At 38.6% G+C, this 26,572-nt stretch overlaps 1 protein-coding gene across 1 annotated transcript; it reads left to right on the top strand.

The window, feature by feature from the left end:
* The first annotated feature begins 13,646 nt into the window (after positions 1-13,646).
* LOC121370146 lies at positions 13,647-14,414 on the top strand. The gene has a single exon (XM_041495261.1). The coding sequence runs from the start codon at positions 13,647-13,649 to the stop codon at positions 14,412-14,414; it is 768 nt and encodes a 255-aa protein (XP_041351195.1).
* The last annotated feature ends 12,158 nt before the right edge of the window (positions 14,415-26,572 follow it).

Below are 26,572 nucleotides of genomic sequence, written 5' to 3' on the forward strand. Positions count from 1 at the left end.
ACTAATGTTCTTTTCCACCTTTCTAGCGGAATATATTGTAGTATGACCTATAGTTAAGAAACACGCCCCCCCCCCCCTATTTAAAATATATACAGAATACATAAAAAACTTATCCCATCCACCTGTTCAAAAGCAACAACTGGTTTTGGGCCCCCGCTATTTAAAAACTTCTGGATCCGCGCCTGCTATTTCATTATTGTAATGTACTGATACAAAAATAAATAAATTTGGGTGCTATTGGGGATAAAACACTGTAAAATAACTATAAGATAGGTTGATACATTATGACTGTTAGGTTATATGTCCATGAATAATATACAATATTTATTTTTTACTAATGCAAGGGCAAGTGTTCAGTTGAAGGCCACGTTGCCTTTTAGTGAGGGGGTGTTGGGGTGAGGTCTTAATCTCGTGGTGTTCATTGACATATTGCACACACACGTGGCCAGAATATTGTATACTCGCGATTGGTGAAGGCGTGGCCCTCTACCCAACAACACACCCACCTCTGGCTTCGTATGTAGGTGTAGTTTATATGATTTTATATTGACTGTCCGTGTTTTTTAACACACGTTTATAAAAAAAAAAGTGTTCAGTTGATAGGTTGTTTGATAGTGACTGATAATGAATGTCATGAGAATAAATTGTTTTCAGTGTTAAAGAGTTAATAAATGGGTAGGGAGAAGCAACTTAATCACTCGACAAAGTCCTTTCTCCATCACTGTCGTCGTTAAAGAAGACTATCACAGGTGATATTTTATTTCTTATAAAACGATTTTGGTTTCTGAAATCTTCTTCGATCTTTATTACATGTTTAACGGCGTCAGAGAAATTTGTAGGTGTGACAGAGTTCAAACCAAGTGCCAGTTTTTTCCTTACCGTAGTAATTTTACCATCATTATGACGAGCTATTTGCCCTTTTACTTGACTCCAAATCAGTTCTATTGGATTCAGTTCCGAATGTCCTGTTTGATATATTGGCGTCCTCAAAAATCACTTTCCCATTTGTAGAAATATGTTGATATTTAAAATCGAGGTCGTGAAGTTATGTTAATTGCACATTCCTCCCTCAAAGCCAAATTAATCTTATGTAATGTAGGTAATTCGCCCTGTCTATAAAATTGATATATTCGTCGTCTAATAACATCTTTATCAAACAAATCGATGAGTTTTCGGTCAGGTTCTTTAACAATGCATTCTGTGCTCGGATTGTTAGCGCTTAGATTTTTTATACTTCTTTTCACCGTTTAAACCGAAACTTTAAAGTGCAGCGGCAACTCGTTTGACAATTCAATAAGCGGGATATCTACCACGTTGATATTCGTCTTCATAATACTCAAAAACTTTCTTAATACAAGATTTTAATCAACTGAAACGCTTTTCGATTTACCCATATTTTACTAAATAATGTATGGAATGTCCACATTTTCTGTGAACTTATATACCCTTCTATACTTGTATTTCTTGTGGTTTACACAATGCTACAACAGTATGTGCAATCATAGATTATACTTCGAAAATAATATGTTATTGACCATCGACTTGATATGTACAAGCAATGTTATCGTATTTTGGACATTCAGGGTCGTGTCTATGGGATGGGCAAGTGTTGGAACACCCGAAAAAGTCTGAACAATAACTTTTTGGTTTACAAAATTGCTTTGCGCATTACAAAAGTACACCCCCCCCCCCCCCCCCACCCCCCACACACACACCTAAGCACCACCATAAATACCATAGATTTGACCACAAGGGATCCCAATTAAAGAAAAACATTCTGGAAAGGGAGGGCCTACCAGACCTAACACTGTGGACTCTGTAACACCCCGACCTTGTGTAAGCTGGTTTTTGTTTGTTACTACACCACAGTTGTGTTAGGTTAGGTACGATATGTAAATATATAATTTATAAACAAAAAAATTCAAATAAATAATATATTGGCAAAATTGATTCAATATACTGCATGTACATGGAATGGTTACATGTATTTTTACGTATATGTTTAAAGAAAAAGGTTAGACAAAGCTGGTATACATTTTACATTCCAAAAGCTATAATGGCCTTTACTTATTTGTTTATTTGTTATGCAAATAGACTTAGTTATTTATAGGAGAAAGAACCTGCATTCAGAACATACAGACGTTTTCGTAAAATGGAAATAAGTCAACTTCGTGCATTTTTGATGATGAATTGTATCTAAAACCTGTCGGGGTTTGGGTTTGTTTTAATGCAAATGTAAAGAACACAAGGATTGAATAGTAATTAAACGTAACATTTGCAAAAACCTTAGGGTCTAAACAATTGAACAGGACTATAGTATACCACTTTTGTTTTGACTGTATTGAGGAACAGTATGACTGATGTCTCTTTCCATAGCTACTGCATCCTTGTATGGCTTAGCAAACTACTGGAATATCTGACGTGCGCCGATTTCGTGGGTGATTTGCATATGCTTTTCTTGTTGTTATGGGGCAAACTGTTACCGCTGGTACAATACAAGATTTGTTGCACGGGTTATCTCCTTGCCATGTAATGTTTCCTTATTGACAAGTTGAGATTTACTTCGATCACAATTTCGATTTGGTGAAAAACAATAATCCTTGAAATGATTCTGAAGTCTTAGCTTGGTTGTAGGAGCATGGAAAATCAAATAAAAGTGTCATCGTCACCCCCTATTAGAAAATAGGCTGTCTCCTATTGTTGCTGTTACAATTGAACTCTACATCAGGGCGACAAATGCTCCAGAGGCATCTCCCAAGCAGCCTGGAGTATCAAACAAACTGCTTAGTGGTTGCTGTGCTCAACCATTTTTAGACCTCTTTTGAAAATTGGCTCGCGAACTATTTCATTATTTTAACACTGTGCACAGCTTTTTGAACTTACGAAGTAAGTGTTGCAAATCCATTTTCGTAGTAGAAAGACTTTCTAGATGCAAATTTAGGCAGACCAGTCATTAATCCGGCTGCTTCTAATTGTAAGTTTTCAATATTGTCTTTGTCGACTACAGAACACTCATACCATACTTCAGATGGATATTCTAATACCGAGCGGGTAACAGTTACTTATATTTTATTTAATGTCTGCAGACTTATTAAATATTTGTATTTATTAAGTACTGAAATCATTACTGAAGCCGATTTACAAATATGATTAAGTATTGTTCACTTTGCACTTGCTGAAAAGGTTAAACCTAAATGTTCATGAGTGTCTGTTGTGTTTAATATTTTAGTACCAAATACAATGTTAGGTGTTGGCTGTACGATTGCTTGTGTAAAACACACAACGCTGGTCCTATCTGAATTTTTGGACCATTCGTAAAGCTTTAACAAGTTTCAGTCAAGATCGTTTTCATTGAAAAATATATGTCATTAGATGAAGATCTTATGTTGGTATCGTCATCAAATAATCGTTACACAGTTTAGGTTATCTGCAGTATCATTAATATAAAGTAAAAATAATAATGGGCATAAACCTGCGCCTTGAGGTCCTCTGGTCCTTCGGCCATTAAAGAGCCTGCATTTGACAAAGTACCATTTACGATAACTCGTTGCTTTCTGTTTAATATATAATCTGTAATCCAATTTAGTGCACAAACAAGAGGGTGCCAGAAGGTCCGTTACGCAGAAGAATCTCCGCTATTCCAAAATGGCCCACTAATAAAACAAAAATTACTCCATATTCTCGTTTTCATAAGGTCTCACTACACAGATCACTTCCAGGTGAGAGTTCATTGATCACGGTCCACTATAGTTCCTAATTGTGGCACATGTTATGGTTCACATATTCACTTCTAGGAAATGGTGAAGAATTAAAACAATATGTATGTTTAATGGTAAGCCTTCTGGCTGTATTTTGCCCATGTTATTTTGTAATATTGTGCATCGACCTTTTGGGACATGGGTATATAGCGCAAGTGACAGCCGGGGTGAATCGGTTAATGAACCACCTGTTCGGACCGGTACTACAGCCAGATGCGGTCATATAGCAAAAAACTGAGACGGAAATGTTCACAATTTTGGAGTGAATATAAATGCTTATATAATGTATGTTCGCAATGGTGTATGTTGTTAGTGCCAACGAGAACCCGTTCTATGGGCAATCTTCGATTGAAGTTGGGCAGTTTAACATGGGTTTCAATGGCAGATGACATCTGTGTAGTGAGACCTAAACGCGTCAAAATATAATCTAATATAACTCTAAAGCTGTAATTGTTTTTACAAGTAATCGTATAATATATACTCTTCAAAAAAAGTAGGAGAACTCTAATAAGAATTTACAACTGCCAAAATTGTAAGGTATATTTGCTGTGGGGAATGGTTATATGATAGTAGTGAATTAATTGGGCATACATTACAACCGGTAGTTTAGTATTACAGAAGGTTTTATGACCACCAAAGATCTTGAAGGACGATTGGGGTCAGAAGTGAAATTTGAAAGTTGACGTTTTTTAATCAGTAAATCACAAATTCAAACAATAAAAATGACTAAAAACAAAATAATAACTGTATGATCAACAGAATGAAAAAGATTGACAGAAATAATGTTCCACAGTGATTAATGGACTTTCCTGGAAATTGTCAAAATCGAGAATGACACCCCACGCACGTGTACGAGGCAACTGCGTGATGCATGTGCAAACTATGGAATGTGTTTCCGTGTGTTGATAAACCGACCTAAACGTTCTTTACTAGGACGTCTGTGGTCAAAACGTATGTTCGGTCTAATAGTTGATATTAACATTTATATGTCAGGTTCCCCTACTTTTTTTGAAGAAAGAAAGAAAGAAAAAAAAAAAAAAAAAAAAAAAAAATAATATATATATATATATATATATATATATATATATATATATATATATATATATATATATACAGTGTACCCTCGATTTATTGCCCCCCGATTTAACGCCAACCTCGCATACCGCCAACTTTCTTTAAAGTACCGTTTTCATTCATGTTTATTTCCCTCGATATAACGCCACCCTCGGTATCCGCCAACGAACGACGTTTTTGAACCGAACTCCATTTAGCCATTATAATTCCCTCGATTTTGCCGCCAATGGTCTGGTCACAAAGTTGATTATAGTGACATAATTACTAGCGATCTGTTGAATGGGGAAATCCTAACTCCGTTGTACTCTGGCAGTACACACTGAATCTGTTTTTGTTTATTGTCTAGCAATTAACGGATATAAGTGCTAGAATTGTTTAGGCAGGCGCGGTGTTTGTGTCCAATCAACACTCGGTATAGAAAGATCTGCCGCTATAGTGATCACGTGACAGAGGGGTGCATTAGATTCATTGGCAGATCGCACGCAACAAGCTTCCTGGACGGTACCGCAACTGTGTGAAGGGGGAGTTCACTGCGACCTCTCAGCTGCCAGGCCCCTTCATCACCAAGAGCTGGAGACCAACACCAACTGGTCAAGGGCGGTACCAGTTCCAGTACGTCGAGGGAAGTCGTACCTACTACCTGACGTCGGAGCGGAACTGGATGTACCGGCAAGGCTTACTGAAATCAGACATGGATAATCCAATCGTCCATCGGATTATCAAGCTGATACTTCCGGAAGACTACTCAGCAATACTTCGGGGAGAGTGCTACATCGACCTGCCTCACTTCTTCCCGAAGTTCCGAGCCGATCATCCCATCAACTCGCCATGAGTTCCGCTGCGTACCCTCTCCTAGGACATGTACTTCCTTTTTTAGGGCTCAGTTGGACTTTAAAAACATTTTTGGCCGCAGTTCAAAATTTTATGTTTTTTTTTTGTTTTTGTTTTTTTCTTTGTAAACAGTCCGACGCAGTTTATTTTGGCAGCCCGTCTAAATTGCTCAAATCACCTTAAAACCTTTTCGGTCGAGCACTCTAATTTTATTGTTTGGACTTAAATTTTTGTAGCACATTTTGGTCTTCGGTCTTTGACCTAACTACTAAATTCGTATTCCAAATTCCGCCCACCTCAAAATTACCCCCCCCCCCCCCTGGCCCGGACCATATAGATCGGACTTTAAACTTTTAGACCTTCGTTCAAAATTTTATGTCAAAAATATTATTAAATAGTCCGATCCTCTCTTCTTTCTCTTATTTATTTTTGGACTGTCCTTCTAAAATGCTCCAAATTATATAAATATTCGGCCGAGCAGTCAATTCCCACTATTTAATTTTTAGATGTAAATTTCAAAATTATCCCCTTAATTTTGTTCTGTCCCGGAGCAAGTCACTGGCTATCCAGAGACAGGCCCCGGGACGGACATGCTCGAAACTCTAGTGGTATATGAGCATGTTAAAATTATTCGCACTCGCACTCGCGGATTGTTCTGTCGGGTCTTTGAAGTGCTGGCAACAACGACTCAAGTTTAATTAATAAACAAACTTTAGGTAAGTTTTATTATGCTCAAGCATATTTCGACCATGGCCTCATGTTAAGTTGCTATTTAGCTTTAGCATAAATGCGACGACACCGGTAACGCATTTTATTACAGCAGAATGGATTTAAAGCGAAAACGTATCGTATTAGACGCGGTTAAAAAAAGACAAATTGTTCAGTACTCGAAGATAAATTCAACTAAAAGTCAACAAGATATAGCCAATCACTTTTTAGCGTTGTGACGGCATTCGTTTTGTGAAACATGCTTGGGATATCGTCAGTGTCACCACCATAAAAAATTGTTGGATTCACACAGGGGTCGTTCCTCGGGACCCTCATTTCGGACTTGCACCAAGCATCAGCCAATGAAACGACAGCGTTGCGAGATCTGGTTGGTGACGTCACGGGCTGGCTTTCAATCGACGAACTGCTGAGAATGGATGTTGATGAGTTTGTCAACATTGACAACGAAGCAGAGACATTTGCTAATATCAGCGACGAGCAGATTCTTGAAAGTGTTAAACAGATTCACGACGAAACGACTGATGACCAGGAAGAAGAGTCCGACGCTGAACCGGAGCCCATATATGTCATATTCTTGACAGTCAGCAATTTAAAAAAAAAATTAAGTTTGGTAGTAAACCCAAGGCACCCTCACTATACATATATACATATACTCTTCAAAAAAAGAAACGCAAAAGGGTACAAATGGGTTATAACTCCGATTTTATGTTTCCTACCGGTTCATGCTTTGTGAATATAAGGTCATTGCATGTCCGAAACACATTCCCACGGTTACATTCGATAAAACGCAGCTACTGTACAATAAAGTTTCAAAATGTGAATATTCGCAAAAACGCAGCCACGTGCAAACCATGTCACCACTGCACGTGCGTTGTCTGCACGTGCAACATGAACACCGACAGTATAAAAGTGCAGGGTGTTCGCTTGCCTGGCCTCTGTATCTGGCCGACAGTTGACAATCCAGGACATGCCACGTCTCAGTGAACCGCAGAGAAACAGAAAGAAAAAGAAAGAAGTGTTTTATTTAACGACGCACTCAACACATTTTATTTACGGTTATATGACGTCAGACATATGGTTAAGGACCACACATATTTTTTTAGAGGAAACCCGCTGTCGCCACATAGGCTACTCTTTTACGACAGGCAGCAAGGGATCTTTTATTTGCGCTTCCCACAGGCAGGATAGCACAAACCATGGCCTTTGTTGAACCAGTTATGGATCACTGGTCGGTGCAAGTGGTTTACACCTACCCATTGAGCCTTGCGGAGCACTCACTCAGGGTTTGGAGTCGGTATCTGGATTAAAAATTCCATGCCTCGACTGGGATCCGAACCCAGTACCTACCAGCCTGTAGACCGATGGCCTGCCACGACACCACCGAGGCCGGTCGCAGAGAAACAATGCCATCGGCCGACTAGACGCAGGCGAATCCAGAACGGCCGTTGCCAGGGCATTCCATGTGTCCCCAAGCACCATCTCCAGACTGTGGGACCGTTACCAGCAACATGGATCAACACGTGACCTCCCTAGATCCGGTCGACCACGGGTCACTACCCCCGGGCAGGACCGCTACATCCGGGTACGCCCCCTTCGGGAACGATTGACTACTGCCACCTCCACAGCCGCAGCAATACCAGTTTTGCGCAGGATATCCGACCAGACCGTACGGAACCGCCTACGTGAGGTAGGAATTCGTGCCAGACGTCCAGTTCGAGGTGTCATCTTAACACCACAACACCGTCGACTCCGACTGCAATGGTGCCAGATTCATCGACAATGGCCTCAATTGGGTTCAAATCCGGTGATATCGATGGCCAAGGAAGGACATTAATGTTGTTGTTCTGTAGGAAAGCCGTTGTGAGACGTGCTGTGTGAGGCCTGGCGTTGTCATGTTGGAACACTGCGTTGGCGTTGGCCATAACTGGAACGATGTGTGGCCGGAGGATCTGGTCAATGTAGCCCTGTGCATTCAGGTTGCCCTGCACGTGGACCAGGTCAGTTCTGCCAGTGTGTGAGATGGCTGCCCACACCATGACACTACCCCCGCCGAATCTGTCCACTTCCTGCACGCAGTTTGCCGCATAACGTTCACCACGACGCCTATACACGCGACATCTTCCATTATGACGTCGGAGCAGAAATCGGGACTCGTCACTGAACCACACCTGTCTCCATCGCAGTTGAGGCCATTGTCGATGAATCTGGCACCATTGCAGTCGGAGTCGACGGTGTTGTGGTGTTAAGATGACACCTCGAACTGGACGTCTGGCACGAATTCCTACCTCACGTAGGCGGTTCCGTACGGTCTGGTCGGATATCCTGCGCAAAACTGGTATTGCTGCGGCTGTGGAGGTGGCAGTAGTCAATCGTTCCCGAAGGTGGCGTACCCGGATGTAGCGGTCCTGCCCGGGGGTAGTGACCCGTGGTCGACCGGATCTAGGGAGGTCACGTGTTGATCCATGTTGCTGGTAACGGTCCCACAGTCTGGAGATGGTGCTTGGGGACACATGGAATGCCCTGGCAACGGCCGTTCTGGATTCGCCTGCGTCTAGTCGGCCGATGGCATTGTTTCTCTGCGGTTCACTGAGACGTGGCATGTCCTGGATTGTCAACTGTCGGCCAGATACAGAGGCCAGGCAAGCGAACACCCTGCACTTTTATACTGTCGGTGTTCATGTTGCACCTGCAGACAACGCACGTGCAGTGGTGACATGGTTTGCACGTGGCTGCGTTTTTGCGAATATTCACATTTTGGAACTTTATTGTACAGTAGCTGCGTTTTATCGAATGTAACCGTGGGAATGTGTTTCGGACATGCAATGACCTTATATTCACAAAGCATGAACCGGTAGGAAACATAAAATCGGAGTTATAACCCATTTGTACCCTTTTGCGTTTCTTTTTTTGAAGAGTATATATATAATAATATGCGTACTAACTACCGTATCAATTAGAATGATCACTGACGCTTGTCTCAATAAATCAGTGACCGGCAACTCTCAGCTGTTGTCGATTTTCTCATGTCACACAATGTTGCAAGCTTACACAGCAATTGCGCACGTTACGCCAGAGATAATATGGGGTCATTTGCTGGTCAAGTCATAATGTACGGTCGATGCGTGACCTCGTGAAGCACTTAACAATTGCTTTCATAAATGGAAGATCAACAATATAAAGTAACAAATAAAGACAAAGTTACAATTGATCAAGTTGCGACTTGCACGATGCAACTAATACAAATAAATAAATAAAATGCAATGCTTGGTTGCAATTTTAGTGAATCACTTTATCAAACGCCATCACTATAGAGCACATTGATTAATTAATTATTGGCTATTATACACATAGTCTTCAGGGCAAACCCGCTATATTGTACCAATGGCACCAATGTATAATATTTGATATGCAATTTTTCACTTATAGGGTGGTGTGCTTTCCTGTTTGTGGGAAAGTGCATTTAAAAGATCCCTTGCTGCATTAGGAAAAATGTAGCGGGTTTTCTCTAATGACTACGTATCAGAATTACCACGTTTGACATCCAATAGCCGATTATTAATAAATCAATGTGCTCTAATGATGGCGTTAAACAAAACAAACTTTACATACCACTGTCTTTGATATTCCAGTCATTGAGTACTAGTTGGGACGGGGTAAAACAATGTGTTTGCCAAGAGGGCTCGATCCTATGACCTATGCAACTCAGTCGACCAGCGCTCTACCAGTTTGGCCCTGCCCAGTTATTAATAGCAACATACATCTTTCTTTTTTTAATCTCGAAATTTGATCTAACTAGACCTGACCGCAGACCAGACCCAGATAATGTAAACCCAGCTGACTCAATCGTGGCTCCGTGTTTATCGAATATGGTCATCAGAGGTCAGATCGCTGACCCATCCGGTCGGTAATGGCACATTTATGTCATACCAAGCGAAAAGAAATATCGCTAGCTTTAACCTTTTGCCAGCCGCTATCTGACTTCAAAACATTTATAGCATCTTTTCGAAAGCACGGTCCGGCTGACCAAGTTCAGGAAAGGTCGTGGGCTGCTAAAGCCAGACTTGAAAGAGAGGTCCAGATTTATACATAACCACATAACAAGATGGAATTCCTGTCCATGGTTATGTATGTAATACATGTGAATGCGTACATATATATATACATTTGGTATGCACTTATTATATTACTACTGTTCAGGACCGTATAGTACGCAAAACAGTCCGTTGCGGGCGGAAGTTAGGTGATAGTCCCTGAAAATGGACGTCTTCCAAACTGAGTTATGACTGTCGATAAAAAAGAAGTTTGTTTTGTTTAACGACATCCAATAGCCAGTGGTTAATAAGTCAAATACACCAACAGTGTCGTTAAACAAAACACAACTTTAACTTTATTAAAACATAGTCTAAAGAGCTGTGCAAAATTACAAATATCACATATAAGTAAAATTACAATGTAGAATAAAATTCGATATCTTGGCCCCAGTCATGTTTACAAACACGCAAGTGAATATTTGAAACACCCATTAAATTTACACAATAGAAGCACACATGTTCTCGTTCAAATATGCGGGGCGGGATCTAACTCAGGCAGTAGTGTGCTCGTCGGAGGTGCTATGATCGGAGGATCAAACCCCATCGGTGGACCCACTCTCTAAATGGGGTTTTTTTCTGTCCCAACCAGTGTTCCACCGTATATCAAAGACTGTGGTTTGTGCTGTCTTGTCTGTGTGAAAATGCATATGAACGATTCCTAGCTGCTAATGTAAAACTGTAGCGAATTTCCTCTAAGACTACCGACGTTGATTTCTTTGTCATCGGCTACTGGATGCCAAACATTTGGTCATTTTGACCAGTGGTCTTAGAGAGGAAACCAGCTAACTTTTTCCATTAGTAGCAAGGGATATTTTATACACACCACTCCACAGACAGGATAGCACATACCACGGCCTTTGATATACCAGCTGGAACGAAAAATAGCCCAATGGGTTCACCGACGGGAATCGATAAGACTTGCTAAAAATATAGCTTGTTTTTATCCATTTGATTTTCTGTTCGTATTTATATAATATTCAATTAAAATTAACGCACGGTGTCCTTGACACACATACGATTTACCTGGCCCGTTTGTCAAGGACGGGGATGGGGTGAAGTAGGGTGCAACCTACAAGACTTAGAACCGATGGTTGCACTACTGCACTACTGAGGTGGTATGGGTAACGTCACACTATAATAAGTCGGCTATTTTAAGGTCTCTCGCCGCCAGTAACGGAACATAACATGGTCATTTGGCGTCTGCAATGGTTGTTCTTATTAAGTATATGTCAACGTGGTGATGGACAACGGTGTCGTGACCTGGCCGGCAGCGCAACGTGCGATATTGACCAATATTAGACACCGTGACCGGGCTGGCGTGTTACGCCGCCAGGTCAAACCGACCCAGGCCACTACCGCCACTAGTACCTTCGTCTAACTAAGCCTCATAACTTTTAAAGCCGCTTGCCACAATACCATTTCTTCTGTCTCATTCTCTAATTTGCTTATTTTCCTGTAAATAGGCCACGTGGTTTTGTTACGCAATTATTCGGTACGAAAAGCTATATTCCCACTGGCTGAAAGATTTTCTGTCGAGCGCAATCGTTGGTCAGATAATCGTTGGCTGAAAACAGAAAAGAAGGAAAAAACCGAACCAGCCACTCGAAGGCCGGTGCGTCACCGACGCTTTACGCAGTTATTGTGCAAGGAGGTCAGACAGAGTTCACCATTCATAAACACGCTATAAGCACTGGTCATCGGCTGGTCAGCTAGTCCTCGGCCAGGCAGTCAGTCGGTTGGAAGGTGTATTCAGTCTTCTTCATCTCTTATGCGTGTATTGCCTAGTGGATTTGATTTTTTTACCATTCTACCCAGAGGAATATTTGTTTTAAAAATACAGTGCACTTGTAAAACTGGACAAATTTAATGTAAGTTTGCTTCATTTTATTGTTATTTTGTATTGTTTTGGTTTTTATTAATTTTTAATATTACAACTGTTTAATAAAACAATTTTTTATTTTTTATTATTGGATCTTGTTGAGAAATTTATGTGGCAACAATAAAAAAACTATTTTTTGTTTGTTTAAAGTTTAATTATTTATTTATTTATTTATTTATTGACTTGTTAATTGATATTATACAAATGTCTATTGTTTGTTTCCGTAATAAGTGATTTTTGTATTGATTATGGAGACACCATAGATAGTTGGGTCTACACCCAGGGCTCGAACTTAACGGCAAAGATATAAATTGCCGTAGGTAGAGAGCATCACCAACGGTACTTTTGTGTCATTAGTAAAGCTCCTCAACAATGGCGAAATGTATACACCTGGTGTACATTATCAGCCAGTATTTAACATTTGCACACTTAAAAGATGTCTACAAATAACAAGATAGCCTTTCAGTCAGGTTTATTTTCTGCACATGTCACTCTTAAAAAAATTGCCATAGGCAGGCTCAAAATTGCCGTCGGTGGACTGTTTCACCCGTTGTAGTTCTTTTTTAAAATTGCTGTGGGAGACAAATTCTTAAGTTCGAGCCCTGTACACCTGCATCATTAGTTTTTTTTATCCAATCATATTACAACTGTTTCGTAGAACCCAATTTATTAGTTGCAGACAGAAAAATACTCTTATTTAATTTAGCATGCATTCATTTTAATAATATCGCTTATGTAAAATGATTAATATGTAATGTTTTGCGTACTAACAAACAGGGATTTTATATGGGTTGTTTTCCTACTCTCTCGTTTTAGAAGAAACGAATCAAAACATAACAAAACCATAAGACCATAAGACCGCACTGGGTTTGGTTTCCTACTCTCTCGTTTTAGAAGAAACAAATCAAAAGAACAAACAAAATATACACAGTGATATACATAAGATGCAAAATCAGAACTGACATCCTGTTATTATTTGCCAGTATATTTAATGAAATTTAGTGTTAGTACTACTACTACTACTACTTACTACTACTACTACTACTACTACTACTACTACTACTACTACTACTACTACTACTTCTACTACTACTACTAATACTGCGCCTACTGCTATTGCTGCTGCAGCTCTTTCTGCTACTACTACGGCTACTTCTACTACTACTACTACGACTACATCTACTACTACTACATCATATGCAGTTTTTATTTTTAAAAATGTACAGTATGCATATTTTTTTCATTTCTTAATATTGACTTGGCTCCTTTTACAGATATATCATCATGGCAGAGATTGCCTTGGACCTGAGCAAGCCTGTCGGAGGGGTTCCAGTCAAGCCTATGGGTGATGCCCCAACCAAGACTGAACCCATGCAAGACATGTGCGCAATCAGCGGAAGCAGTGATTCGGGGCGCGCCTCCACTGGATCCGCCTCGTCCAGTATATGTTCTGATGGCGGGTCGGAGCACGAGGAGAGGGAGAGCCGCGTGAAGCCGGTGTCCGGACCAATACCCTCCTCACACATGAACAAACACGAGATGTCCCCCTCCGATTACGACGCGTCTGTGAAAAGTGAAACCTCACCGGTGACCAGACCCTTCAAAATGTACCCCATGGACGTGTTTCCCATGTACAGCTCCCCTCTGTTGGCGGGTGCGGCTGGAGTGGGTCCGGGCGGACTCTGCTCGCCCATGGGTTCAGTGTCGTCCATGTACGACTCGCCTTCCGCCATGTCGTCGTTGGCTTTGACTCCGCTCACGTCGCATCTCCTTCAGAGGAAACGAAGAGCGGAGAATCGAGAAATCATTGAAAATGATCCCAAACGAATGACACCTGTTTCCGAGCAGAGTAAGGACACGGCGTACTGGGAGAGGAGACGAAAGAACAACGAGGCTGCTAAACGATCGCGCGATTCTCGAAGACAGAAGGAGGAGGAAATCGCCATGAGAGCTGCATTTCTAGAGCAGGAGAATCTTAAACTTCGAGCTCAAGTAGCCATTTTGAAAAACGAGACTGCAAAACTTCACTATATGTTGTATAACAGAATCTAAAAGTTGTGATTTGGTTTTCGAAGTGTTCTGTAAAAAAAAGAAAAAAAAGAAAAAGAGAGAGGACATTTTCAGGAAATACTCCTCGCGAAAGACTGCGCAATGGTTTTGAATTCTTCATCATGGACATGTTTTTGAATCTAATAAGACGTAAACCTTCTTGTGTAACAGTTCGTATTTGCGGCAAAACTGTTCACATTGCAGAAATCCTAAGAAAACCAGGACAATATTTATTGGCTTTTTTGTGCAAAGACGTATATAAACGCAACAATGGACTACCGAGTGACATTCTCACCGGTGAATATAACGAAATCACGTTGGACAAATTGTGGCATTGCTGTACAGCAAAGGCGTGATTTCTTGCTGAAACACAAATTTTAAAACATGTATGCATTACGAATCGACATCGAGCTGAACGTATATATTTTTGTTTTGTTGTATAGGGCAGGATGTTAAACATAACAACGAAATAAGAGCCTGTTGGTCTGACATACCTCACAGACAGGTATTGGAAGTCATTACTCTTCTTACGTCATCTACTCGAACTTGTTTTTGTCTCTGTTAACTTCCGTAGTAGTGGACTGGAGGGATTGCTAGCTCTCTCTCTCTTCGTGGTCAACCGGAAGTGCTGCTCTTTGTGCCTACTGACTCGAACAAACTACACTGTTTATAATTTATGGGACTAGGTCCCCATCTGAGATTCGTTTGAACTATACTGTAGTATCAGATATTAGTGTGCTGTATCTTGTGTGTAAAATGTTTAGAGTTCTTAAGTGCTATTTTATGAGATTATCATCATAATTTGTACCATGTTACCGTGCTATGGCGTGCGTCCACTTTTTTCTGTTATTTAATTACTTGTATCGGTCTTACGGGTCGCTTTTGAACTATGCAGTAATAGTGCTTATTCTTAATGCCGCAAATCCTTGAGCATTGGTTCATCTCGGTTGTTTTTAACGCAAAACCTCTTAGTATTGGAAATAATACTTTTAGAAAATACCCGTTAAAAAGAACACTTTGTGAGCATTTTATAAATTATGATGAAATCCAGATACGTTGGGGCTTGATTTAATGACTTTGGCTGCTCCATGGCGTAAACCTAAATGCCAAGTATGGCCATCCACTGAACGTAACACTAACGAAACCGAGTTATACCTTTGACATATGTTGACTGCAGGCGCAATTACTGTAAATATGTCTTAGGGATGGTTTATATATATATATATATATATATATATATATATATATATATATATATATATATATATATATATATATATATATATATAATATGTTTAAATTTATTATTATAATTATTTTGTTGGGGTTTTTTAAGGGTAGGGGTTCGAGGGTTTGTAAAAACAAAACAAAACAAAAACTTTATTTGTGTCTGTAAAATACCATTTATCTTGCAACTTTGAGCGGTTCAGATAGTTAAGTGTTGTACGGTAAATGCTGTCTAATAGACATTCACGTAGGGTGTTTTTTTCATACAGCAACACAAACTTTTAATAATTAGTTTTTCTCTTTTTACTTTCTTCTTTTTTATTATTGCTGTACTGGAGATTGGGCTAATGTTCAAGGATTTACTATACTTTTACGATTCTTGAAGTAACTACTATTAAAAAATCATGTTTACTTAATTTAGTGCTACATCTATGGACTACGTTTCCGTGATTAAAAAGTGAAACTACTAGAAGTTTCGAATTAAAAAATTATAGCATTATTTAAAAATGCATGAACGCTGTTGTGACTAATTTCAAATTTTGTGTATTCCCAATAACTTGAATTGTGTCAAGGAACAAAACACGGTTAGTTAATCCTTTAACACCTGTTAGTTGTTCACACAGTTTTGTTAAGTACATATGTATAAATGTTGTCTAATATTATTATACGGGTCCACCATATATTTACCCCCTCCTCTATATTGGAATCTAGTATTAGATCTATGAGATTAGCATAATACCGTATCCAGATCTAAAACAGGACATTTTGCTGACAAAGTTCAGGGGCGGAGTTTCTGGGTGTATGTGCAAATGTCATAACAATGATTGTAAAGAGAAGTAATAATTTACCCACACAAACTCTTTGGTGGTTTGTTTATTTGTTGTTTTTTGGGGTGGGTTTTTTTTTTTTTTTTGGGGGGGGGGTTGTGGGGTTGCATTTTTTTGAGGGGTGGCTGTTATATACACCCGTTTTCATCATGACACAAATTCAACATCCTTTCAAGTGCCTTTTAATAATTTGAACACCTAAAAAACGAAACCTGAATCCGCCCCTGAAGGGTTAGCATGCAGACTGAGAAACACAGCTGTCCCCGTCATTTTGAGCTAATCTCTGTAAGCTTGTATAAATTATGTAGAACCACAATACGGGAACTGGTCATGTGGTTTCTGACGCCATTTTATGGTCTCTGTTAATACACATTGCCGTTACGTTGGTTTTATTACTTGCATACATCAATAAAACTAAAAGTGGACTACTTCACGTGCAGTTTTCATCATTGTCCTATACGGGTCTATCGCTACAAAGGTGTTCTGGGTTGTTTAACTATTTTAAATAAATATGTGGCTCTAAAATTCAATAACCAGATCTCTTTAATGAATGTATAGTTCACGCCTTTTATATCGACATAATCTGTGATTTTTCAGTAAATACCCCCCCCCCACCCCCACCCCCCCACCCCTCCCCAAGAAAAAAGAATTCCCACTTAAATACGTGTTCGGTATATCTGACGCATATAATTTATAGTCTTAAAATCTGTGATTTTCAGTTTCACACAAATTAAAAATATAATTATTAAAAAAGTGAAAAAGTTTTTGCATTGCCTAACACTGGTATTTAACCATGAATGCCATTTTAAAATTTGTTCTTGCATCGCCATTTCACTAATATATCTGCGCTCTCAACTACCTCTTATCTCATCCACACCCATAAAACATTTGACCTTATTTAACATTAATGAGATTCCTTGTTTCCTGTTCACACGATGCCTGTATATAGTTCATTACACCAACACGTGCCTTATTGTCTTATATTATTTAGTATTGCTAAATCCATGTTGTTTTATTTGTTAAATCCAGTTTTTCTTTTAGTTAAAATAATGAAGTAAAGAAACAAACAGGATATCTCTTTTCTTTAAGTGGTTTTAAAACATTTCGTAAAACGTTTAAGAAGCGTTCTCACTATGTGACTTATATTAACGACTTTTTGTTTCATGCGATTTGCAGTACGTATACATATTTGGGCAAAACGTTTCATGCGGCATAACTTGTAGCGAGTGGATAAACACGTTAAAATTTAACAGTACAACTCGACTATCGTGATACAAGTCGTACAGTTAGAAAGCTCCGTTAACCCAGCGATCTTGTATACATCTTTTTGGACAAGTGGGTAATATGTTTAATACATAAACAGGGATCGAAATGTCTGAAAACAAAGTTTTACCATTGCTACTGCTAGTAGATATTTGATTTCGTTGTATTTTAACACTTTTTTGCGCAATTTTGGTGTTATTATTCGAGTTTTCACTTTTGTGATGGGTGATTATTATCATTATGTTGTTGTTGTTATTGTTGTTAGTGAAGAAGAAGTCTAATTATTTACACAATTTATAACAGTTGGAGTGTTAATTTGAAGATAGGGTTTGGTTTATGACTCAAATGATTATCAGAGTCGGAACTAAAAGAAAACGGGTTCTAAGTAGGTTTTCCTAGTAGAGCGTCTACGAGTAGCATATATTTCATTGATGTTACCAAGATTGGGACATTTACCAGGAAGGGTGGGATGGTGGGGGGGGGGGGGGGGGTCATTATGGTCGTATATCTGGGATTTTTAATATATTAAGATACCATAGCAACCGTCTAATCTGAGAGGGACAAGATAGCATTTATTGTTTTAAATAATAAAAATTGAGAGATGGGGGTGGGGTCAAGTTATTGAGGAAATATACCGAAAGCAGCTTATTACCATTTCAATTGTCTGACCTTTACATGGTATTTGATTTGTTAACTTTTTATTTTGATTTCACGAAACATTTTCACATGAAGAAACCAAAATTAAAAACTGTGATGGAAGGGATGCTTCCATAAATATGGAGATAAAATAGGTATAGCTCATCCACGAGATGTGTCATTCGTTAACAATAACCTGCTAGCCTGAATAAACCTTTGAATATTTCGATCCCTGCACTAAGAACAAATTTTTTTCTTCTTTCTTTTTTCATATCTGCCAATTTTTTGTTGTTTAGATTTACATTAGACGATAAGTATTCCACATATCACTGCATGTAAACATATTCTTCATTAAAAGTTTAAGTTTGTGTTAACGTATTTGCAATAGGCTACTTCGGATTATAACAGACGTTATATAATTATGTGTCTTATTTTGCGCTTGTATTTATTAAATGAAGTCGTGCGATTGGCTACTGTTGGCAGTAAATGCATCTGTTTTTATTTAGTCCCGATAGATTTGCTTTTTTATATTTATAATTTGGGTTTAGAATTTTTTTTTTACACGATGCGATATACAGTATGAATTTTAAGTAGCATCCAATTAGTTCGTAATCAATTGAAATTACCATTAGCACAAATCAATGGTATTTTCAAAATGGTTATTAAAAGTAACACCTGTTAAATGTACCTTAACGTGTCCATTTAATGATTTAGTTTTTTTGGCATATAGGCCTACCGAGGGGTGGTTTTGCGTCCCAAGATACATGTTTAATGGGTTCTCTTTGAAAACTTCAGTAATTTATTAATTAACATTTTAAAGAAGAAATCCAAACACTTTTACATATTCTCAAAATGTCCTGTTAATATTTTTTCTTCGTTTGTCTTTTAAGTTACAGTAATAAATTTGATATGTTTTTATTTGTTATAAATGAACACTATTACCTTGTCGTACTGTAGGTTATTTTTAAAATGTGACCCTATGGCTTTATTCATTAATAGTTAAAAGAGTGAACAACTAAATATATAAATGTCTGGTTACTGTGTTAAAAGTGCCTTATGCATAATCATAAATATGTGGGTTTCATGTTTGTGTTAATTTTTATAATTTTTTATTTTTTATTAATTATTATTTTGTTTAAAGGTTTCTTTTCGTAGCATAACAGTAACGCCAGTATGTTCCGGGGTTATTGTTCTGAAGTTATTTTTGTAGCATTTTTTTGAACGGTAGAATGTTTTGAGATTTATTTCCCCCGTCACATAGACAGAATGTTTTCCTTAGAATGAATAGGACGGCGACGGCGCTGTGTTCCGAGATGGGTTCCACAGCGCAACCGGAACAAGCGAGTGTTTCGGGCGTTTCCGTCATGCGCAGTTGTAACTGCGCAGAAAGCCCGTTATTTTATTATTGTTATGTCCCACCCTTTGCATGGTTTGGTGCATCGTGCTCTACATCTATATCGTTTTTTCTTGAGAGTATTTTCAAATATCAGTATAACATTTGTAAAAATAATAAAAATATCACCATGTTATTCCTGTCGTTGTTTTAATTGTACTTGTGTTTAGGTTTTGTTGAGAAAGGACGACACAAGTTGGAATCTTTGATGCAGAGAGTAATAATGGAAGACTTTTACCTGTTTTCAGCCAAAATAATGTATTTATTTAAGAATTGAACGTTATGATATTGACGTTCATGCGATGATAAACACCAAAACTGTTTTACACACTATGAATGCGTTAGCGCAAAGCCGTTCATACATAAGTGTGTAAAACGGTTTTGGTGTTTATTGTCGCATCAACGTCAAAAGTATAACGTTCAATTCTTATAATTCCAAATGCATTAATATTGCCATTATACAAAAATATATTAAAAAACCCAATCGAACTCTATTCCACAATGATTTACAATTGTATCAATACACAAATAAGGCAATTCCCTTAGAAAGTTACATTCGGGTTTTTTCCGTCAAATCTCCGATTCATTATAATGATTTACATAAGGTTTTGTAAATTTTAATTTTCTGAATCAAATGTGGATTAAAAGTTATGAAATTTAAAATAACTGAACATCAACTGATAACGCAAACAGGGTTTTTTTCTCAAAAATATCAAACGATAATTAAGAATTGAACATCTATAATGAAAGATTTGTTGTAAAGCTGTTAGGCCTAGAGTATGAATTTTGAACTAATTAACATAAGGAAGAGCGTCAAATTATTTAGAAGATTTATCAATTATTTATATTAAAATTGCAGTTGAATTAGTGAAAAGTGAATGTGAAGACTGACTTGAAAGGGATAAAGTGGTTTCAGTGTTACTGTGTGTGTGGATTTCAGAGGAAGTTTGTGATTGTGTGATATTATTCTCGGAAAGGACAGGTCGCGTAATTGTACACGAAGGCGTATGTGTTTTCGCGCGTGTAAATTGTCTATTTGGTGTTTTTGACAGAGCTGCGCTAATGTCTCTCTTGATTTGTTGAATATTCTCTGCTATAATTTCTAATAGACATTATGTGTCTCAGTTAAAAAACGGAGTCGTTTAAAGCCTGAATTGCGATGGTCGTCTGTCAGTTTGTCACTGTCGCTCACAGTGCAGACGATATTGGGATACAAATAAAAACGATGGAATCCTCGGGGATTTCGTTGTTGACGTAATTGATAAAAAGTAGTTCCGGTAATAACATTCTGTTTTTATTTGTTTATCGAAAAAGTAAAGTTTTCACGTTCATGGAAGAATGAACGTTGTTTTTTTTTTAGATCACGTGATAACATTTTAACCAATCCAGACGCCTATTACAAAACAGTAATTATAAAATGGAATTATATTTGCATAGACATTCTGCATCTTCCATTAAACACACATAATAAGTTACATCTATACAAAAGCATAATTTTTTTTAAATCTTTTTAAAAGAAAGGTTTATCGCAACAGTGTGGCCAGCCACAAAGGGCAGATGTATACAGACGAGGTGCAGGTTAATTAACATTAGAGACGATTCGCCATTTATATGCGTTAGTTGCGAACATGAGATTGGGAAGACATTTCATCTGACATTGCGTTATGGTAGCAGTCACGATATTGTACACACTTCCTTTTGATTCTGTTTTGTACAGAGATACGATATTTGTTTGTGGTAACTGTTTTGTCTTAAAATTTAACATAAATCTGCTAAAATAAGGTGTTTTTCATACCATAGTTAATAAATACCTTTTCTGTTTCACGATAAATATATTTCGAATTACAATATACACCAGGACGATCAGAAAGATATTGGACATGCTAAACTTGATAATTTAAATTAATTGCGCGCAGTGTGTAATTTAACGATTAAAAAAAGCAGTAATTATATATCAAAAAGTTTACCTTGTTTAATATCTAGAACCAGTGTTTTTAAATAGCTGCAACAAATAGCACAACAATATTTGTCTTTAAATAAATTACAGGTTTATAAATTGCCAACACCCTTTCCACTTCTGCTGGAAGTCCTTTGGGAACATTTAACCAGTCCATTTCCTATCTGACCAACATAGCTAATGCTAGTCTCTTACTACCAACTGTCACGACAAAATTGGCCAACTCAATGGTTGTGTTGTAATTTCCCCAACCTCAGATTTAGACTGGTATGCTCAAATTAACAAGTAATCGGTCTTAGGAACTGTATACGACGAGAATCGAGTCATAGGAGTGCTCAGCCCAGCAACTAGACAGCCGTAGAAACCGTGAGATCGGCGAGTTGGCCTTCAGACAGTTGGTAGTCTGAGACTAGCATTATATAACAATTGTCGTTTGCTCAATCGTACAGTAATGTTGGTAAAAGCCGGACAACAGCATAGAATAAATAAATAAATAAATAAACATACATACATACATAGATACATACATACATACATACATACATACATACATACATACATACATACATACATATGGATAAGGATCAGTATATTGTGCGAGATGGTAAAACTTTAAGTAGTAAAGATTTGTTCACAGGAAAGCAGTGGACATGCAATTCGACACACAAGAACGCTTGGATTTAAAGGCGAAAACAACCTAAACTATATATTAATGACAGATATTACTAATAGTCGAATATGTAAATCCAATAACCTAAATATACACAAACATTTCTAAAAAGATACCAACAAAATCTTCCCCGCTCTCTCTGACTTCAAAGTAGATTTTAAGAAAGAGAAACTGTATGGCATCGTTAGTCTGCTGCTAGCACCACCATACCCGGATTCGATTTTTTAACACAACAAAATAAAATAAACCAAATCCTAAATGTTGCGCTTGACTATAAGAAAAATATTAAAAACCCTGCTCGGTAATTTATTGGACCGCTATATTTCTATCCGATTCTTTTTTTTTTCAGAATGCACCCTCAGTTTTTCTAGACTAGATACGGTTCTTGAATTCAAGAACCGAAAATGAAATCACTTAAAATGATCGCCGTCTTTTCGTTGCCACGTTGTCGCGTGGCCAGGCAGGTCAAGGAGTCATCATCAACGACGTCTAATTAGTTTCGTACATTTATCAGCGCTTTACATAACGTTATGCGATGTCTATATATAATTACTGGGTGAAATATGAACGCCCCGCGCATACAACGCGTATCGCAGACGACCTTACTCAACATTTCGCATCACTTGATTAGCTTTTCACAGCTGTCACAGTGGAATTGAACACGTGCTTCCTATGCGATAACGTTGCTTAATGTTTGGGTAAACCCGAGGTCAACAGTTACCGTATACTCGGGGCCCGACTCGACTGGTCAAGACCTGCTGTAGGTAATGAACACGAGTCAGAGCGCGAACATCATGTAAGAAAATAGCGGTACAAGGGATATAGTTTCGGTCTGGTTTCACGTTACCCACACAAGGCGCGCAGATACTATTTCTGTACTAGTTCAAGGGCGAATCCATGGGGTTTGGACACAGGGAGAAAAGTTAGTTTGTTTTGTTTAACGACACCACTAGAGCAATTTGACTTATTAATCATCGGTGCTATTTGTCGTTCCTGCCAGTGCACAACAACTGGCATATCAAAGGCCGTGTTATGTGCTATCCTGTCTGTGGGATGGTGCTTATAAGAGATACTGTCGTTGGGCCCATTGGGCTATTTCTTGTTCCAGTCAATGCACCACGACTGGTATATTAAAGGTCAAAGTATGTGCTAGCCTATTTGTGGGATGGTGCACATAAAATATCCCTGGCTACTAATGGAAAAATATAGCGGGTTTCCTCTCTAAGACTATGTTAGAATTACCAAATATTTGACATCCAACAGCCGATGATTATTAAATCAATGTGCTCTAGTGGTGTCATTAAACAAAAGAAACAAACTTATTAATCACCGGCAATTGATAATTCTGACATATACTCTTAGGAGGAAACCCGCTACATTTTTCCATTAGTAGCCAGGGATATTTTATGTGCACCATCCCACAAATAGGCTAGCACATACTTTGACCTTTAATATACCAGTCGTGGTGCACTGACTGGAACAAGAAATAGCCCAATGGGTCCGACGACTGATATTGATCCTAGACCGACTGCGCACAAGGCGAGCGCTTTACCACTGGGCTACGTCCCGCCCCCAGACCCAGGCAAAAGTCACTTGTGCTGGCTAAAACAGACTGGTGGCCTTTTGATTCATGTCTGTGTTTATGTACCTTGATCATTATTACTTACACACAGCCTAGTACAGCATAGAATAGAATTTATTTATGTGCCATTAAATGGATCAGTGTTGGGTTTAATTTATAATACATAGGAATTATTATTGCAATATTTGTGCTTTATTAAGAATGTGTACCCGTCCTAAGATCTTTTCTGGATGCGCCCCGGTAACTAGACAGTAGTTAGTGTATGTTACGAAAACTTTATCAATAATTTGTTTATGGATATGCTGTTGGGATAAAATATGTGTGTTTGTTTCAATTAAATATTAATTAAAATGTTTCTATATCCACCAAAATAGACTGAAATTAAATCACCCATAAATATAATGAGACTACAAAAATTGAGAATTTTCAGGACAAAAAATTATTTTTACTTATAAATAAAAAAGGGCAAATTCCTTCTGATCCCCAAGAGACGTGCTAACCCAAAAACGTTTGTCTGTGATTCAACCCACATTATAAGCTTCCATCATAATTTATTATTTCGCTGCAAGCATAAACAAATAAACAAATATATAAAATTCCAGTGTACTATTTGAAATCGATCTAGCTGAAATTATTTCGAACGTTCTAGACTGATCTAGAGAATAAGTAAAGAACTCTGGGAGATACATTCCTCAACAGATAACGTTTATAATTAAAGGTTTATTGTCGATATGAACGATATGACATACACCTTTAAATATACTGATGGAAAGAAATAAGGGAACACATCAAATTGTAGACCAGATTTAATACACAACTAGCGTAGTAATGTCTGCATTTCATACCAAGTTGTAATGTGGGATTGAATGTCTGTAGTGTTGAATGTACTGCCTATATGTTCCCAGTCAACTTCTAACAACATGAATTGATTTTTGATGCAGTAATTATTTCTTGTTGCCATCTGTGTGATCTCTTTCCATCAGTATATCTATAGCAGCGAGTATATCTTTATTACTATTTACTTTGTCTTTTAAAACAACAGATCATTAACATTGTTTATTTCCGTGACAAACTATTTTTAATATAATATGTGGGTTTTTTTTTTTTAAACAGTTGACCATATATGTTGATAGTTGTAGTTGGTTTTATTGTTTGCCCCAGGAAGCTGATACAAGATGAGAAGACGAACTTATCTTGAAAGTAGTGAACTAACCATCTTGAAATAGTCCAAGGAATAAGAATTTAAGGGTCAAAAATTTATAACCAAATAAGTTTCAGAGTGTATTAGATTGATGATGTAAACTACACCAACATTTTTATTTATTGTTCCATATTTACAAAAAAACACAAATAAACGTCACCGTATACAAGAAAGTCACATGACATGCTGTCAAAGTTGAAGGTTGTCAAACATGGATTTTACACATTAGAACATTCGTTTAATAGTGTGTGAATCCACCCCTGGCGCGAATACACTCGACACATTGTTGCCTCATGCTGTTGATCAGACGTCTGAAGAACTCTTGGGGAATGGCCTGCCACTCTGCCATAAGAAATTGACCCAGATTATGAAGGTTGGCCGGAGGGGCATGGTTATCCCGAACTCTCCTGCCTAATTCGTCCCAGGCGTGCTCTATTGGGGCCAAGTCAGGCGAATATGCTGGCCAATCCATCCTGGCGATACCTTGTTGTCTGAGAAAGTCCGTTACCACCCTGGCGCGGTGGGGTCTGGCACTGTCATCCTGCAGAACTGCCCCGCCGCCAATCTGCTGAAGGCCTGGGAGAACCAACGGCCGGATAATCTCATTCAGATAGCGGATTCCATTCAGATTGCCATCCACCACATAGAGGGGGGTCCTGTGGTGGATAGAGATGCCGCCCCACACCATGACGCTGCCACCACCGAACCGGTGACGTTGTCTAACGTAAACGTCAGCGAAGTGCTCCCCAGGACGTCTGTAGACACGAACCCGACCGTCGTTGAACTGGAGACTAAACCTGGACTCATCAGTGAACATCACTCGACCCCACTGAACACGTTGCCACCGCAGATGAAGCGTGCACCAGTGACGTCTGGCCGTTCTGTGATGTGGTAGGAGTGGTGGTCGGACAGCCTGGCGACGGCAGCGTAGATTATTGGCTCTCAGATGATTGCGTATGGTTTGATCAGACACTCGAGTTCCAGTCGCAGTCCGCAGATTGTCACGTAATCGGCGTGCAGTGGTTGTGCGTTGACGTAGAGCCATATTGGTGATGTAGCGGTCCTCTCAAATTTGTAGTGCTTCGGGGTCTTCCCGAACGTGGATGATTTCGAACAGAATTCGTTGCTTGGTACCGTTGCCACAGTCGGCCAACGACACTCTGACTGACACCAAGTCTCAGAGCAACATTTCTTTGCGTATTGTCATCCTGAAGCCAAGCAATAGCCCTTCCTCGATCTTCGATAGTCAGTTGAAGTCGTACCATTGTCGAATTTGGAGTGTGCACCGTACACGAACGCAAGCTCCAATTATACGGAAATTCAACATTGGGAACATGGAATACACGTGCAAAGCGTGCAAATCAAGCGCTTTGTGAAAAAACAAGTTATGGGCACTTAGCAGACC

Source organism: Gigantopelta aegis, chromosome 4 (genome assembly GCF_016097555.1).
Source record: "Gigantopelta aegis isolate Gae_Host chromosome 4, Gae_host_genome, whole genome shotgun sequence".
Lineage (NCBI taxonomy): Eukaryota > Metazoa > Mollusca > Gastropoda > Neomphalida > Peltospiridae > Gigantopelta > Gigantopelta aegis.

Coding starts and splice junctions, on each gene's coding strand:
- LOC121370146 (XM_041495261.1), top strand. CDS start 13,647: ATGGCAGAGATTGCCTTGGACCTGAGCAAGCCTGTCGGAGGGGTTCCA.